Genomic DNA, 16,467 nt, shown 5'->3' with positions numbered 1-16,467 from the left:
GCATTGTATGCAATAGACGCTTGACAAACATTTAATCTTTTAATTGCATATTCAACTAAAATATCACATTCTCCGTGACATATTGCTTAGTTAATCTGTCTGAAAGTGATCTATCCCTTCTGTGAACTCCAACAGCACTTATTGTCTGCACTTATCAATTATTGCTTTGCATTATGCATTATCTTTTCATAGCTGTGAGTCTTGTCACCTCAAACTAGGGATCCTTAGTCTTTAAGGGCAAGTGAGTTTCACATGTCTTTATATATTCCAAATGGCCTAAAATTAATTAATTAACTCATGTAATCACTAACCTTGTCTGTATCCAAAGTGCCTGAAGTGTGTTTATTTATATATTATATTATTTATATAATAAATATTTATTTCCCCAATATGTGTTTTCTTTCTGACTCAGCACTATTTGGGCTTTGGAGTCCAAGATGTATGGCCCTGAACTGATTTGCACAGCTGTATTGACCTGTGCCTGAGTAAAACTGCCCCAACATCTCCTGCACGTCATCTGCAAGGTTCAAAGCATCATTATGGTAATTACAGCCACTGAAATTTTGTTGCTGTTTTTCACAAATAAAATAACAAATAAAAGGAAATTAAAATATTGGCTTATGCAATTCAGTTCTGAGAAGTGAGACAATGAGCACAAGATCACGTTACGTGGGCTGAAGGGATGACTTTCCCAGATGTTGAAACAGATTTGTGCATCACATCTCTCTCTCTGTCTCTCTGTCTCTTTCTCTCTCTTTTCAATTCTAGGTATTCCAAGCCCTGAACTGAACTGGCAAATGCATTCATTTATCCTTTCACTTGACCCTGCAGGTTTTGATATCGAATATAGAAAATAAAAATTAGAGAAAACTGATGTTGCCCTAAAATGGAACTTATGAGGTGCTTATAAATGTAAAAACAGTGTGGAGAGCTTCCATCATAAAACTGTAATTCAAGGATTTTTAAAAATCCCTCATTTTTTGAGGTGAGGTTTTTTGAAAAAGCAAAGATAAGAGATTTCCTACCCAAACAAAGAATTTTCACCTTCTAGCCTGTTGATCTATCAGTTCCATACCCAACTAGATATGAATCCAATCTGACAGCAAACTACGTGCCTTCCAAGATGACAAAACAGAAAAGTCCCTCCCGGGAAAAATGGGAAAGTGACCAGGGACGACTCTGTCAGTACTTGAGAAAGAGGCCAGTACTTACTATATATTAATGCAGTCATATTGTGGTTGGCAGCACCATTTACTCGTGTGATTTTTATTTTTTAATGTAACATTACATAACTATAATCTCTAGCACATAAGAACTGCACTTATGTTTTAAACTATTTCTTAATGTTTACTTATTGAGAGAGAGAGAGAGAGAGAGCGAGCACATAAGTGAGGGAGGGGCAGAAAGAGAGGGAGCGAGACAGAGAATCCCAACCCAAGCAGGCTCCATACTGTCAGCACAGAACCCAACGAGGGCCTGATCCCACCAACTGTGAGATCACGACCTGAGCCGAAATCAAAAGTTGGACACTTAACTGACTGAGCCACCCAGGTTCCCCTAAAGTTATTTGTTTAAGTAAGCCTCAATGGGGAGCTTAAACTCACTACCACAAGATCAAAAGTCACACGCTCTACTTACTGAGCCAGCCATGTGCCTCAAGAACTGCCCTTATTAATGAATGTTCTAAAAAGTGGGGGAAAAATGTCATTGATTTTTTTTTCTGACTTTTCTAATATGACTTCAAGTATCTGACCTTATAATGGAGGAACAATGGCCCAGATTGTGTAATAAATGTTGGAGTTTTTAAAAAGGGGGTGAAAATTAAGTTTAAAAACCTAAAAGTGTGGCATGTAGACCACAGGATTCTTCATTGTGATGCGATCTTAGTAACCATGAAAATCAGGTCTTTTAATTGATTAAAGAATATATGTATTGATATTTAAAGCAGTCTTCCAGAAAGAGTATCTTTTAAAGTAAGCGCATTAGCTCCAAAAGGCCAGTAAGAAAAATCAGAAATTCAAAAGTATTTCTTTGAGTCATTGGTTCCAGCATTTCAAGTACAGTTAACATGAATTGCTTTGATTTTCTCAGAGTTTTATTCAATATGGTGACCAGAATTCCTGTTTGTGCTCAGCTTTCTACATAAGCAGCTTTTGTTTTCATACTGTCAGCCTAGCTTTTTTAAAAAAATTTTTCTAATGTGTACTTTTGAGAGAGAGAGAGACAGAGAGAGAGACAGAGTATGAGCAAGGGAGGGGCAGAGAGAGAGGAAGACACAGAATTTGAAGCAGGCTCTAGGCTCTGAGCTGTCAGCACAGAGCCTGATGTGGGGCTCGAACTCACGAGGAATGAGATCATAACTTGAGCCAAAGTCTGATGTTTAACAGAGTGAGCCACCCAGGTGCCCCTGTCAGCCTAGCTTTGATTTTTGCACTCTGAAGTCTGTGAGTCCTGTGACTGAGGAGTTTGACCCCAGAAACTGCTGAACTCTATGGGAGACGGGACTAGATTGTGTAGAACGTGGAAGTAAGAGAGGGATTTAGTTGGCTTTTCCCTATGTTAGTTTTACAGTCTAGCAGGGACTTCTAATGTTCCAAATATAGCATGAGAATGAGGCACAAATTTATTATATGCTATACAGTTTCTTTTAAACAACCTAATGTGTGCCTTGTATCAGTAGATACAGAAAAAGCATTTGATAAAATCCAATACCCATTTATGATAATAACTCAATAAACTAGGAATAGAGAATTTCCTCAGCTTGATAAAGAATATTATAAAAATCCTGCAGCTACTATCATACTTAATGGTGAGAAACTTTGGGCTTTCCTATTAAGATCAGGTACAAGGCAAGGATGTCTCCTCTTACCACACCTTTTCAACATTGTACTGGAAGTTCTAGCTAATGCAATAAGATAAGAAAGAAAATAAAGGGTCTACAGATTAAGCAGGAAGATATAACTGACTTTGCACACAGATGACATGGTGTCTATGTAGAAGATCCAAAAGAATCCATGAAAAACCCTACTGGAACTAATAAATAATTATAACAAGTTTGCAAAATGTAGGGTTAATATACAAAAGTCAGTTGCTTTTCTGTATACTAGCAATGAACAAGTAGAATTTGAAATTAAAGACACAATACCATTTGCATTGCCACTCCAAAAATTGGCACACTTAGATACAAATCTATCAAAATAGGTCGAGACTTAGTGGAGGGAACTGTAAAACTCTGATGAAAAAAGTTAAAGAACTTAATCAATGAAGAGATATTTCAAGTTTACGGATAGGAAGACTCAATACTGTCAAGATGTCAGTTCTTTCCAACTTAATCTATAGCTTCAGTGCAATCCTAATCCAAGTCCCAGCAAGTTATTTTGTGAATATTGACAAATCGATTCTGAAATTTATATGGAGAGGCAAAAGACCCAGGAGAGTCAACTCAATTTTGAAAAGAACAAAGATGGAAGACTGACACCGCCTGACTGCAAGACTTACTATTGGTGCAGTTATTAAGACAGTGTAGTATTGGCAAAAGAATAGGCAGATAGTTCAATGGAACAGAATAGGGAGCTCAGAAATAGACCCACACAAATGTAGTCAACTCATTCTTAACAAAGGAGCAAAAGCAATGCAATGGAGCAAAGGTAGTCTTCTCAAAACCTGATGGTGGAAAAACTGGACATCTACACACAAAAAAGTGAATCAACCCACAGAACTTATACCCTTCACAAAAATTCAAAATGGATCACAGACCTAAATGTAAAAGGCAAAATTAAAAATGCCTAGAAGATAAAATAGGAGAAAACCTGGATGACTTTGGGTATGGTGATGACTTTTTAAGTACAACACCAAAGTCATGATGCATGAAAGAAAGAAATTATGAGTCATAATCCCGATCACAGATTACCAGAACAAATATAATAATAATAATGAAAAAATTTGAAATATTGCAAGAATTACCAAAATGTGATACAGAGACATGAAGTGAGCAAATGCTGATGGAAAAATGACATCCATAGACTTGCCTGACCCAGGGTTGTCACAAGCCTTCAATTTATAAAAATACACATGACTGTAAAGCACAATAAAGCAAAACACAATAAAATGAGATATGCCTGTATACACTGTATGACTTCAACTTTGGGACGTTCTAGAAAAGGCAAAACTACAGAGATAGTTAAAAAGATCAGTGACTACCACTGTTTGGGGTCAGGGATGGATGAACAGGTAAAGCACAGAGGATTTTTAGAGCAGTAAAAAGACTCTTCATGATACCATAATAATGGATATATGTCATCATATATCTGTCAAAACCCATAGACAATACCAAGAATGAACCACAAACTATGGACTGTGGTGATAATGATGTATCAGTGTAGGTTCATCAAATGTAACAAATGGGACACTTTCGTGGGGAATGTTGATAATGGGAGAAGTTATGCATATGTAGGCAAGGATTATATGGGAAATCTTCGTACCTACTCCCTCAACTCTGCTATGAGCCTAAAACTGCTCTAAAATTTTAACTCTTAAAAAAAAAGTAGCTGGGTGACAGAGAAAAAGCAAGAGAGAAAAAATTGCATGGTTGCCTATTAAGCAAAAATGAATGACCGTTACTTCTGGCAACAGTACGAGTCATTTCGTGAAGGTGACAGCTACAGAAGACAATTTGGCAAGAGTCATTCTAGAACACTTAACAATTCATGACAAAATAGATTTGCTCACCTATGGTTTCCTCTATTTTTTATGCAGCCAGTTTTAGGAAATAGCTTTAAGAAGCTCTGACTATCATCTCCACCATCTCTCTATGGAAAGCTGAGTATATTTTAATAGTTACTAGATAAAATAGTTCTGTCTTGGTTCTTTTTATCTTGTGTTCCAGTGAACTAATTGTAGTTCACAACTATAATTCTGTCCTTTGTTCAGGGAGAGTAGCAAAATTTCATTACATTGTTTGAATCCTTCTCTGTGGGGAAATGGGAAGTTTGAATTTCTCTGATGGGAGCTGGGTTGGGGCGGGAAGGGTGGGGAAGGGATTCAGATAGAATTGAGTATAACCTCCAAGAGTGCATCCAAGGACCAAAACTACAACTGAGAGCCAGGCAGGCAGTCCCGCTGAACCTCGCTGCACAGATCTGTGTCCTTTGTAAGTCACAGGAGCACCGTTCACATAGCGGCCAGAGGCTAGACACTGCTGAGGTAGAAGCCACCTTTGAGCCATCAAGACAGACACCAGGAATGTCCAACTAGAAACCTCAAAGAAGAGAGGGCAGGAAATGGAAGCCTAACTGATTTCTAGAACATGTGCTGAAGCTACAATCCCCTTTATATAAAATAGCAATGGGCTTACTCCGGTGAGGAGGGGGCCATTAAAAACACAGCAAATGCTAAAGGGATATAAAAATCATTTACCAAACTAAAGTGTAGTGACTATAGCTTACATTAATAGGACACAAATTGGGCTATAGCCATCTTTTTGTTGTGTATAGATTTTTATGGTGCCACAATATTTGAACAATATTTCATTATTATAATGCATTTATGCCCCCTCCTCCAGTCTCCTTTCTGAGATGCTTTAATCTATATTGGACTCTGGGGTCTTGGCAAGCCTCCCTCCAGCATAAGTTTCTGAATCGGGGCTGACATCATATTTTAAACTGTAGCAACCTCACTGGGGTGGGAAGCAGAGCAGGAAGTTGAATGCCCTGGGCCCTGGGGTTCTCTCCTTTCCCTGTCTCTTTGGGGGGGGAAGACAAGTTAGGGATTTGTCCTCTCTAATTCCCCATCTTTCATGTTTCCCTATTTTAGGACTTGCCTCATCTTCTTCAGACCCTGAGAGAGAGTATGGTAGCATGTCAAAAAAACAGTGTGCTAAATGTCACATATGACATATGGATCAATTACTAGACATAACATAGTCCCTGCCGTCATGTCACTGGACACCCCACTGCTCACCTAGACCTTCATGATAACACTGGTGGGCACCATTTTCCCAGTGGGCGCTCCACATCCAGAGAGGGCATTGATATTGTGCTCCTCAAATTTATGGTCCCCCAATAAATAAAAGAAAATGCTTTCCATTTATACTAATATTTGTTATATGTGGTTAAAAATAAAACATGTAAATATATTTTTTAGGGAGAAGAAATTCCATAATGTATATATGGTATGATTCCAATTTCACAAACTGTTTGGGTCTGTCTGTATATGCCTAATCAATAAACAGAAATACTGTATTTACAGTACTTATTTCTTTTTTTTTTTTAATAGTTTATTGTCAAATTAGTTTCCACATAACACTCAGTGCTCATCCCCACAAGTGTCTTATTTCTAAGTGGTAGAACTATAGGTGATTATTTTCTCCTATATTTTCTGTCTAATAAAAATTATTTACAGGGCATCTGGATGGCTTATTCGGTTAAGCATCCAACTTTTAATTTTGGCTCACCATTTCGGGTCATGATTTCAGGTCACAGTTTTGTGAGTTTGAGTCCCACATCAGACACTGAGCTGATAACTCAGAATCCCCTGCTTGGGATTCTCCTTCTTTCTCTCTCCCTCCCCACCTCGTGCTCTCTCTGTGTCTCTCAAAATAAATAAACTTTAACTGGGCATCTGGGTGGCTCAGTTGGTGAAGCATCCCACTTTCGATTTCACCTCAGGCCATGATCTCACGGTTGGTGAGATAGAGCCCTGCATCCTGCTCCACGCTGCTCATGGACTCTGCTTGGGATTCTTTTCCTCTCTCTCTACCACTCCCCTGCTCATGCTCATGCACCCTCTCTTCTCTTAAAATAAAATAAATAAAAATTTAAAAATTATTTACAAACCCACTGTTATGCGGGATATCCAAATTTTAACAGAAAATTCCAATTGAACTCTTGTCAACACAAAATTATAGATTATTTTTGTCCTTTCTGAAAACACAGAATTTCATAATTCACAAAAGTAGGTAATATGAGCAAATCCAAAATATATAAATATAACATTACATATATAAAAATCTACTAAATGTGCATTCAAGCATATACATTTGTAAATAGAATCCCCTTGGGAGAGTAAAAAGAAGCCAATAATGACGTTTGCCTCTAGAGAAGGAAATTGAGTAAGTATAAGATACTATTGTGTCTTTGAGATCTTTGATACTTTTCTTATTATGCAAATTTTTTAAATTAAAGAAATATTTGAAAACAAATAAAAATGAAAGCATGTATTTAGATTCTTCCAACTTCTTGTTTCAATTACTTTTTGGACCTTTCCTTACAAAACTCTTTTCCATTGTTAGATTAGTTTGCTCTGATTTGGATTTATTTTGACTTACTGCCAAAAATGTACAATCTCCCCTATTGCCCTGTTTAGATAATAAGTAACTAGAACCTGTTTTCCCACTAAATGTTTCAACACTGAATGTTGTTAGTAATTCTTGCCTTCTTTGCAAAACCTCTCACAATGCTGCTATTAAAGAAGATGTTAACTACTGAATTTGATCCCGATTTCATTTAGGTGAAGTTTTGTATATAGAAAAGGCTTGACATTAAAATTAAGATTTGTAACATGATCATCTACAGAACAGTTGCCACTCAGGGCTGGGGCTAGACATTCATTAATACACTGATTCATTCATGCAAGTTCACTCAAATAATCTAGTACTTCCCTCAGTTGTCAACTTCCTCCTTCCAATTTTCACTCCCCTAAACTAGCTTGTTTCTTCTGGGACTGAAAAGACATGAATCCGATGTACAGAGAGAAGACATGGAGAAGGTACAATAGAGCAAAGATAGTCTTCTCACCAAGAGAAAAGGTATGGACCAGATGACTTCCCAAAGTCTCTTCCACTCTAACCTGTACACGCATACTCTTTACTAACATTGTCTCAGGTTTCCCCACAGGGTTTGCAGATCATTCCCCTGGTTACATAAACACTGTCTCTATTAATTTATACATTTTGACACTAACTGGTGACAGGCGGCTTGTGTACAAAGACTGTGGCATTTAAACGGTGAGAAGGGAAGTGAGGACATGAAGGAGCTAATGAACATCAAAAAGGTGGTAAAGTTAATATACTCAGGGCATAAATTAACTACCTTGGCACTCACAGATGTTCCATCTGAATTCCTGAGCATCTATTTAAAGTCTTTTTTTGTTTGTTTTATTTTGAGAGGGAGAGAGAGAGAGAGATTGAGAGCACAAGCAGGGGAAGGGCAGAAAGAGAGGGAGAGAGAGAAATCCAAGCAGGCTCCACACTGTCCACGCTGAGACTGTTGTGGGGCTTGAGCCCATGAACCATGGGATCATGATGTGAACCGAAATCAAGAGCCAGATGCTTAAATGACTGAGCCACCCAGACATCCCTTGAGCGTCTANCAAGAAAACTCAGAGACAGCTCTGAATAACTAGTATTTCAACATTAGTAGAGAGGACAAATGGACAACTAGACTGAAACCAAAGTCCACAATGAGGCCAGACAGAGAGCACTGAAAAGATATCTAAACAAAGAGACGAGTACCAGAAGTGAAACATGAATAAGCTGTAAACAATCTGAATAGAATAACAGGAGGAAATAGGAATTAGAAGTGTGAGAACAGTAATTCAAAGTATTGAAGAGTAAAAGTTAAACATGCCAAATAAACTGACATCATGTCACCATGATGGAAACGTTTTATTTTACATGGTCTGAAACACCAATTCTGAAAACTGCTCATAAGGATTACACAGGAAGCAAAAAATAAGAAAAACAACAAAAGCCAAAACACAAACAAAGATTGGAGTGCATATAAAAGATTACAGCTGAGCAATGGTGTATATATCAGGGGGGCCAGTTTAATTCACCAGTGTGGTAGATGGTTTAAAGTTGAGAACATTTGCATATTAAAAAACTTTTTATTCCACTTGATACAAAAATGTGTTATGAATTCAAAGGTGGGCATTTCTTATACATTGTCTTTTTTAAAATATTAATCATTAACTCATCATAGGGACAGATTCTTGGTAAACTGAGCTTATTTTGAAATGTCTTAATCACACATGGTTTTACATATATTAAACATTTCACATCCAGCTTTAAAATTTTTTTGAAAGTTTATTTACTTATTTTGAGAGAGACAGAAACAGCACACATGGGGGAGGGGCATGGGGAGAGGGAGTTAGAATACCAAGCAGCTTCTGCCTGTCAGCACAGAGCCCGACATGGACCTTGAACTCATAAAATGATGAGAGCATGACCTGAACTGAAACCAAGAGTCAGGCATTGAACTGACTGAGCCACCCTTCACGTTCAATTTTAAAAGAGAAAGACAGAGAATATAGCCAATACTTTTAGAGTCAAGAGAGAGTTTTTCTTTCTTTCTTTCTTTCTTTTCTTTTATGTTTTTAGGACAGCAGGTAATGTTGATGAGAATGATCCAATATGGGGATAAAAATCAATATACAGGAGACAGAAAGAAATAGCTAATGAACATATAAAAAGGTATTTTGACTTCTCAAGCACTGTTAATAAAAATGAAAATTAGAATGGTATGGACCTTTTGGTTGTCAGCTGGAAATTTTTTTATCAAAATGCTACATGTGTATACCCTCTGAATCTAGATTGCTGAATGAAACAAATATGTTATAGTATAGCGTGTGTAGTTTTTGTTACATTTATGTAAAAGTGTGTGTGTGTATAAATGCCCCAATCCATGCCTGAAAGGATGTTCCCAACCATGTGAATGGTAACCATCTTTAAATAGTGGAATTCTGATCATCTTGACTTTGCAGTTTATGCTTTTGTATATCGGTTCAATACTGTATGAGGACCATTTACCACCCTGATGATTAGGTTATCACTCCTCAGGTTATCTTCCTTTTTGCTCTTGTTCTCCCTCAGCCTGGAGCATCTTTTCCCCCTTCAGTTCTTTGCTGTAATGTCCCCCTTTTGAAAGACATGCATTTACAATGGTAAATGAAATAGAAACATCACCCCTCTGTGCCCATGCTCCAGTCCTCATCCGTACATTAGTTTTCTCTGTTATACTTAACACCATCTAATATATTTTAATTTGTATTTATTTATTTACTCATTCACTCATTTATTATTTATTATCTGACTCTTCCTCTCCCCCACTAGAAAGCAAACCCCATAAGGGAAGGACTTTGTTTTGTACTGAACTGTAACCCCAGTGCTGGGAACAGGGCCAAGTATGTATCAGGAACTTAATAAATGTGTTGAGTGAATGAAAAGAAACAGATATGCGTGTGATTTATGTGTGTTCAAATTGTGTGTGTGTGTGTGTGTATGTACACCTGTATCTTTGTACCTATACTCTAATTCCTTACAAGAATTGTCCTGAAAAGCCCTTGATTAAAAAGGAGGAGATTAATTTATAAACACTGATTAACATGATTAACTTATAAACACTTCAAGTGTTCCCTTACATTCAGGTTGGTTTCTATGTTGAGTTTTACTTGGCTGAATAATCGTAAGTTTAATTGAGCTCTCAACGTAGAGGGGGAAGGGACACTATTTTTTTTCTTCCAAATCCTAAATTATCTTTGAATTAGATCACGTGCTTTGTTCCTGAACTGCTGGAAACCTATTTGCTCACATTTGTTATCAGTTCCATGAGAATCCAAGAAGGGACACCTAGAAATTTCAAAGTGATGGAAACTGTGAACTTCCTTTCCCCCGAATTTTAGAGTACAGTTTCCTTGGCCACACGGAGGGACTCTAGGTGTCCCTCTGCTGACACAAGAAGTGTGAGTCTGATGATACCTGGAATCACCCCACACCTGGGACTCCCGGAAAAGGGCCCATCACTCTACCCGCCCTGCAGCAGATACTACCACTTGGGTGATTAGATTTCATGGTGCTGGTGATCCCATTTAGGATACGGTGGAGTGGGGGAGGGACCCTCAAAGTCGCATTTACCTGTTTACTTCTCAAGGGCTGAACCACTTCCCTAATACACAGCTCTAGATCATTGAGGTAGTCTTTTTCCGTCTGCATCAGCTCCTTGATGATTTTCGAACGCTTTGCCATCATTCTCTGCATCTGAGGCTCTTCTTCCTGAGCTACAGTCTCAGTTGCCGAACACTCGGCCTGTGGAGTCATCTTTTCTGTTAAATAAGAAGATGGATGTACAAGTGAGACCTTCTGCGGAGGTTTCCTGTCCCTTCGTTATAAACAATGCCACTGCAGGATTATTGTTAGCAAGGGAAAGGGAAGGAGAGTCTTCAGAGTGTGTCCTTAGGAAGAAATGAGTGGTAGTTCGCCCTAAAACTGGAATCCTATGAAACTGTGAGCAACAAGAGAGAGCAACGTGAGAGTGGATACTTCTAAGTAGAAGTCAGTTGAATGACACTTGACTGTCATGGCTTGTCTTTAAAATCTTCCATTGTTGGGGTATGTGGGTAGCTCAGTCGGTTGAGCGATGGACTTTGGCTCAGGTCATGATACTGCAGTTTATGAGTTCAGCTGCACATCGGGCTCTGTGCTGACAGCTCAGAGCCTGGAGCGAGCTTCGGATTTTCTGTTTCCCTCTCTCTCTGTACCTTCCCTACTCATGCTCTGTCTCTCTCTCTCAAAAATAAACACTAAAAAAATTTTTTTAAAAAATATCTCATTGCTACTATATTAGGCTTATTATAAACCTGGTCTTCAGGCTGGAGATAAAATGTATAGAAATCAGAACTTCTGGATACATGTAATTTTAAATCAAAAGATGATTTTAAAAAAAACAAATCAAGGGATGATTTTTAATTAATAAGTGGAACACCTTCCAATTTTGTTTCTGACAAAAAATTATTAAAAATAATTTCCCCTCATTCTCAGTGGGTAATATGCAAATTTCAATGAAGTGGCAAACAGTTGCATGTGATTGGGATTTTTCTCTCAGTTCTCAATCTGATTCCATGGGAGTCAGGAGCTGGTGGATTAAATACATTTCAACTTAGATTTTTCATGGCCCATTTTCAGTATCATGCATATCTTACTATTTCAAAATTCTTGAGCTGCCAAATGAAAAATTTTAATTTAAAAAAAAAGTCACAGTGCTGATGAGATATTGAGATAAATGGGAAGCCTCACATATAGTCGAAGTTTTATATCAAGTATAATGTAAGGAAGCTAAATATCTTCAAGAATGAGCTTCCCATAGTAGCAGTGTAAAGTTTTGGAAGCTACAAACTAGGTCACAGATAAAATCAGAGCCATGACAGATAGTAGGGCAGAGTGTGTGTGCGTGTGTAAATGCATTTGCTTCAAGCTGGAAGTCATCACAAACTTAATTTTCCTCTTAGTCTCTGCAGTTGCAGAAGTAATTTCATTTCCTTTAAAGCTAATGTGATTCTAGTAACTGATACGTGAAACCTCTTCAATGCTGACACCACTTCCTGAGAATGTAGTTTTCAAAGAGGGCTTAAAAAGGTCTGAATGGGGTTGGGTGGGGGGAAGGACACAGGTCACAGAATATGGAAATGGACATAAAGAGAGGATATTTTCTCAGCGGACTCCAGAAGCAAAGCCAGGCGACAACTGGAAAATCATTGTAGTAGAAGGTTCTACATAACAGTTCAATGTGAAGAGAGCACTCCTCTCTCCCTGGCTTGCTCATTCTAGGGGTTCAGCCAGAAGCTCCAAAATCACACATCTATGGAGGATGCTGTGAAGGTGATTCCAGTGTTAGTTTAGAAGGTGTGCTAGACTGATCTCTAAGCAACCCTGACTTGCAGGTGAATATGTTTCCAGATCATTTGCCCAGTAACTATTCTTCCTTCATTGGGAAGGAAGATGGATTGGACAAGTGGCATCTAAGAGCACACGTGTTACATGGCTTAGGACATTGGTACCAAAGAAATAGTCTAAATACATTCTATAAAAAGAGAAAAATCTCTCTAAGGAGTGAGAATGAATGCATGAGCTGGTCTGAAGCTTTCATATCTTAAGCTATGTTATGAGAATTTTTGGATGCTTGTTAATATTTACTAGGAAGTAGAAGAAGCCTGCCTCTCAGCACCCCAAATTCAAAAGGACAAGTTATAATTTGGTGTCATTATTAGGAATTGTTTTGGATATAAAAGAGGAAGGCAGGTCACTGATGAGGAGAGATGCAGTGAGCAGGCTGTATACACAACTTGACCTTTGTAAGCCTCCTTGACAGGGCAGAGTGGGGAGCCACTGGTGTTCTCCTGGTATATATGAATTAGCTCATAGAAAGAAATCTCACTAGTGGAGAGCTAACAAACCAGTTCAGATAGTATCTGGTTATTGCTTATTACCTTCAAAATAAAAGGAACACTATTGAAAAGCTATTCTGATTGATACCTGCTTTTCCAAGTTCTAAACTTTTCGTGCTTTATTAAAATAATCTGTTAGCTATTTGGGGGCCTAGCAAGGAGAAAGGAGTCTTTCCTGAACATTGGCAAAGAAATATCTCTGAACTACATTTTCAGGTTCCTTTTAGTTCTAAATTCCAGGACTCAATTATTATATCAATTTAACTAACTTCACAGATTTTTCCAGTTGCTGTACTTCAAATGTCCAGTATCAGATTTTATCAGTTGAAAACTGTTTAGGGGCTCCTGGGTTGCTCAGTCAGTTAATTGTCTGACTCTTGGTTGTTTTTTTGTTTGTTTGTTTTATTGTCTCAAGTCATTAACTCATGGTTCCTGATTAGCTCTGCACAGATAACGCAGGGCTTGCTTGGGATTCTCTCTCTCTCTCTCTCTCTTTCTCTCTTTCTGCGCTCCTCCCCTGCTTATTCTCTCTCTCTCTCTTTCTCTCAAAATAAATAAATAAATGTAAAAAAATTTTTTAACTGCTTAGATTTTCTAATACTGCTCTACAGTTTGTTCAGAACCAAGTTATGGGGTCATGGTGGTTGAAATAAGTCAAGATACTCATCTTCAGAAACTTCTCCCTTCAGGTGTAAAATTCTCAGAGAATTTGCAGTTGAGCAACCATATGAGCTACTTTGTTTGCTCTTTATTTATTTATTTTTTTAAGTAGACTCCACACCCACCATGGGGCTTGAACTCATAGCCCTGAGATCAAGAGTCACCTCTCCCAACTTGGCCAACCAGTTGCCCCTATTTGCTCTCTTGACTCAAGTTTATTACAGGAACAAAGACCTGACTTGTATCATTTTATGGTGGGATCTCTAAGCACTTTGCATGTTTGCATTTCTTAAACCAACAAAGTCTCCACAGTGCTCTGTGGTACAAGTAGTTTTTATAAGATCTTTTTCTACCTTTAAAACTTGCACCTGTTATGAACACAGGGGAAGGGAAACAAAAATAATATAAAAACAGGAAGGGGGACAAAATGTAAAAGGCTCTTAAATATGGAAAACAGAGGGTAACTGGAAGATTTGTGGGAGGGGGATGGGCTAAATGGGTAAGGAATCTACTCCTAAAATCATTGTTGTACTATATGCTAACTAACTTGGATGCAAATTAAAAAAATAGATTAAAAAAAACCCTTGCATCTGGTAGTTATACTGTTTTTACTTAAAAAACTATAACACATGAATATTACAAATATTCACCTGTAATGAATTTATTTCTAGATAAAGCACCAGAGGAGCTAAGTATTTAGGAAAGAAAGAAAACTAGAGCTTTAGAAATGAATATTGTCCAGCAGTTAGCATAAACTAAAAGACTATGACAACGCAAAAGTAAAGTCGAGGCTAAAAGTCCATTTAGATGGTTTTAACAAAATTCACTGTTTTTTGGCATATAAATGACATTCCTTTCCTTTCCTCTATTCCTTGCACCTCAAGCTTCATTTTTCCAGCAGTGATCACAATTTTCACTATTGAAGCCACTGATTTCATTGGTAGCATTGGGGTAGCATTGGTAGCATTCATCGGCTGCAGTTTGGGGAAAGAATAATCAGACTTGGTATCAGTTCTGCCACTCTTAGCAGCAAGAACATGGTGGACAAGTTAGTTATCCTCACAGAGTCTCAGTTTCTTTGTCTGTAAAATAGGCATGGAAAACCTTCACAGTGTTCTTATGAAGACTGAATTAAATGAACAGCAGTATGTGGAAGCTCCTTGGGATCTTTAAACCAATCTAAGTATTAGTTTTCTATAGGCATTGGCATGCTAGGGTTCATTCCTCTATACTCTCAAACTTGTCCACCATCTAGGAGAAACAATGATCCCATTATTTTATAGTTATCAACTTGTTCAGGAAACTGAAAGTCTCTGAAGTACATGGACAGCCATGTTCAGACGGAAGAGGAAGAGGAGACAAAGTAGAGGCGCTGCACTCTGGGGAAAGTCAGGATAGAGCTGGGGTTTGGAATCCTGAGCAGCTTCCTTGGGTTGGGTGTACAGGTGGGGAGAACCATGGTTTTTAGGAAGATGAAAAGGTGCCCAAAGGTAAGAGCATACTTGGGGAGGACTGACGACAATCTGCAGTGATGGCCCAAGTTTTGCTTAGAGTTTATGGATACTCTTTCTGCTCTGTTGTTTTTACTATTGTTGGTGCTGCTTTGGGGTGGATTTGAAGTAGAGGTAACTGCTTTATTATTTTCTTTTCAAATTATAAAATAATACATATTGTAGGGATTACGTGTCCGGACTGTGGGTTGGACTTTCTGAGTTTCAACTCCATCTCTAATGTTTATTAGATCTGTAACCTTGGGCAACTAATTTAACTCTTTGTGTGTCAACGTCCTCATCTGTAAATTAAGGAAACCATTAGTAAAGACTTATAAAGTGATTATGAGGATAAAATGAGTTAATGTTAGCTAAATACAATAGAGTGTGGCAGTATAATAGATATTGTGTATGTGTTTGCTATTATTATTGGATGTAATCCCTATTTATTATCTGTAATATCATTTTCACTGTATCATTAGCCGTATTTCTATTTAGGGTGTAACGTTCCTCTAACATGCACATACAAACATACATACAGCAGTTAGTCTTGTTTTCATACATACAGCAGTTAGTCTTGTGTTTTTGGTTTTTAAATTTTTATTTTGTAATAATGGATTCATGTGCATATTCTTCTGCAACTTGCTTTTTCAACTTTAGTAAAAAGCAAAAGATTATTTGATCTGAAGAGAAACCAGAATATTGCTTTTTCAACTTTAACAGTATATAGTATTTTTTCATAAGTGTGTGTGTGTGTATATATACATATATATACACATGTATGTCTTTATTCTTTTTTAATGTTTTTTTTTTGAGAAAGGGAGAGAGAGAGGGTATGCATGTGCACGTGGGTGGGGGAGGGGCAGAGAGAGGGGGACAGAGCATCTGAAGAGGGCTGTGCGCTGACAGCAGAGAGCCCGATGCAGGCTTGAACTCATAAACTGTGAGATCATGTCCTGAGCTGAATCTGGAAGCTTAACTGACCAAGCCACCCCCTATATCTTTACTCTTTATAATAGCAAAATAGTTGTCAGGCACTGCCATTTGCCTGATATCTAGACAAAATAGTTGTCAGGCACTGCCATTTTGCTCAATATCTAAT

At 37.8% G+C, this 16,467-nt stretch overlaps 1 protein-coding gene across 1 annotated transcript in view; it reads right to left on the bottom strand.

The window, feature by feature from the left end:
* ARHGEF38 (Rho guanine nucleotide exchange factor 38) overlaps positions 1–16,467 on the bottom strand; it is a 121,195-nt gene that overhangs the window by 74,757 nt on the left and 29,971 nt on the right. Inside the window, exon 2 of the mRNA XM_077755769.1 lies at positions 10,910–11,097. Coding sequence (XP_077611895.1) covers positions 10,910–11,097 — 188 coding nt within the window. The remainder of the gene's footprint in view (positions 1–10,909; positions 11,098–16,467) is intronic.

The sequence above is a fragment of the Crocuta crocuta genome, unplaced genomic scaffold, assembly GCF_008692635.1.
Source record: "Crocuta crocuta isolate KB4526 unplaced genomic scaffold, BGI_CrCroc_1.0 scaffold92, whole genome shotgun sequence".
In the NCBI taxonomy this organism is placed as follows: Eukaryota; Metazoa; Chordata; class Mammalia; order Carnivora; family Hyaenidae; genus Crocuta; species Crocuta crocuta.
This window is presented reverse-complemented; position numbering and strand designations above follow the sequence as displayed.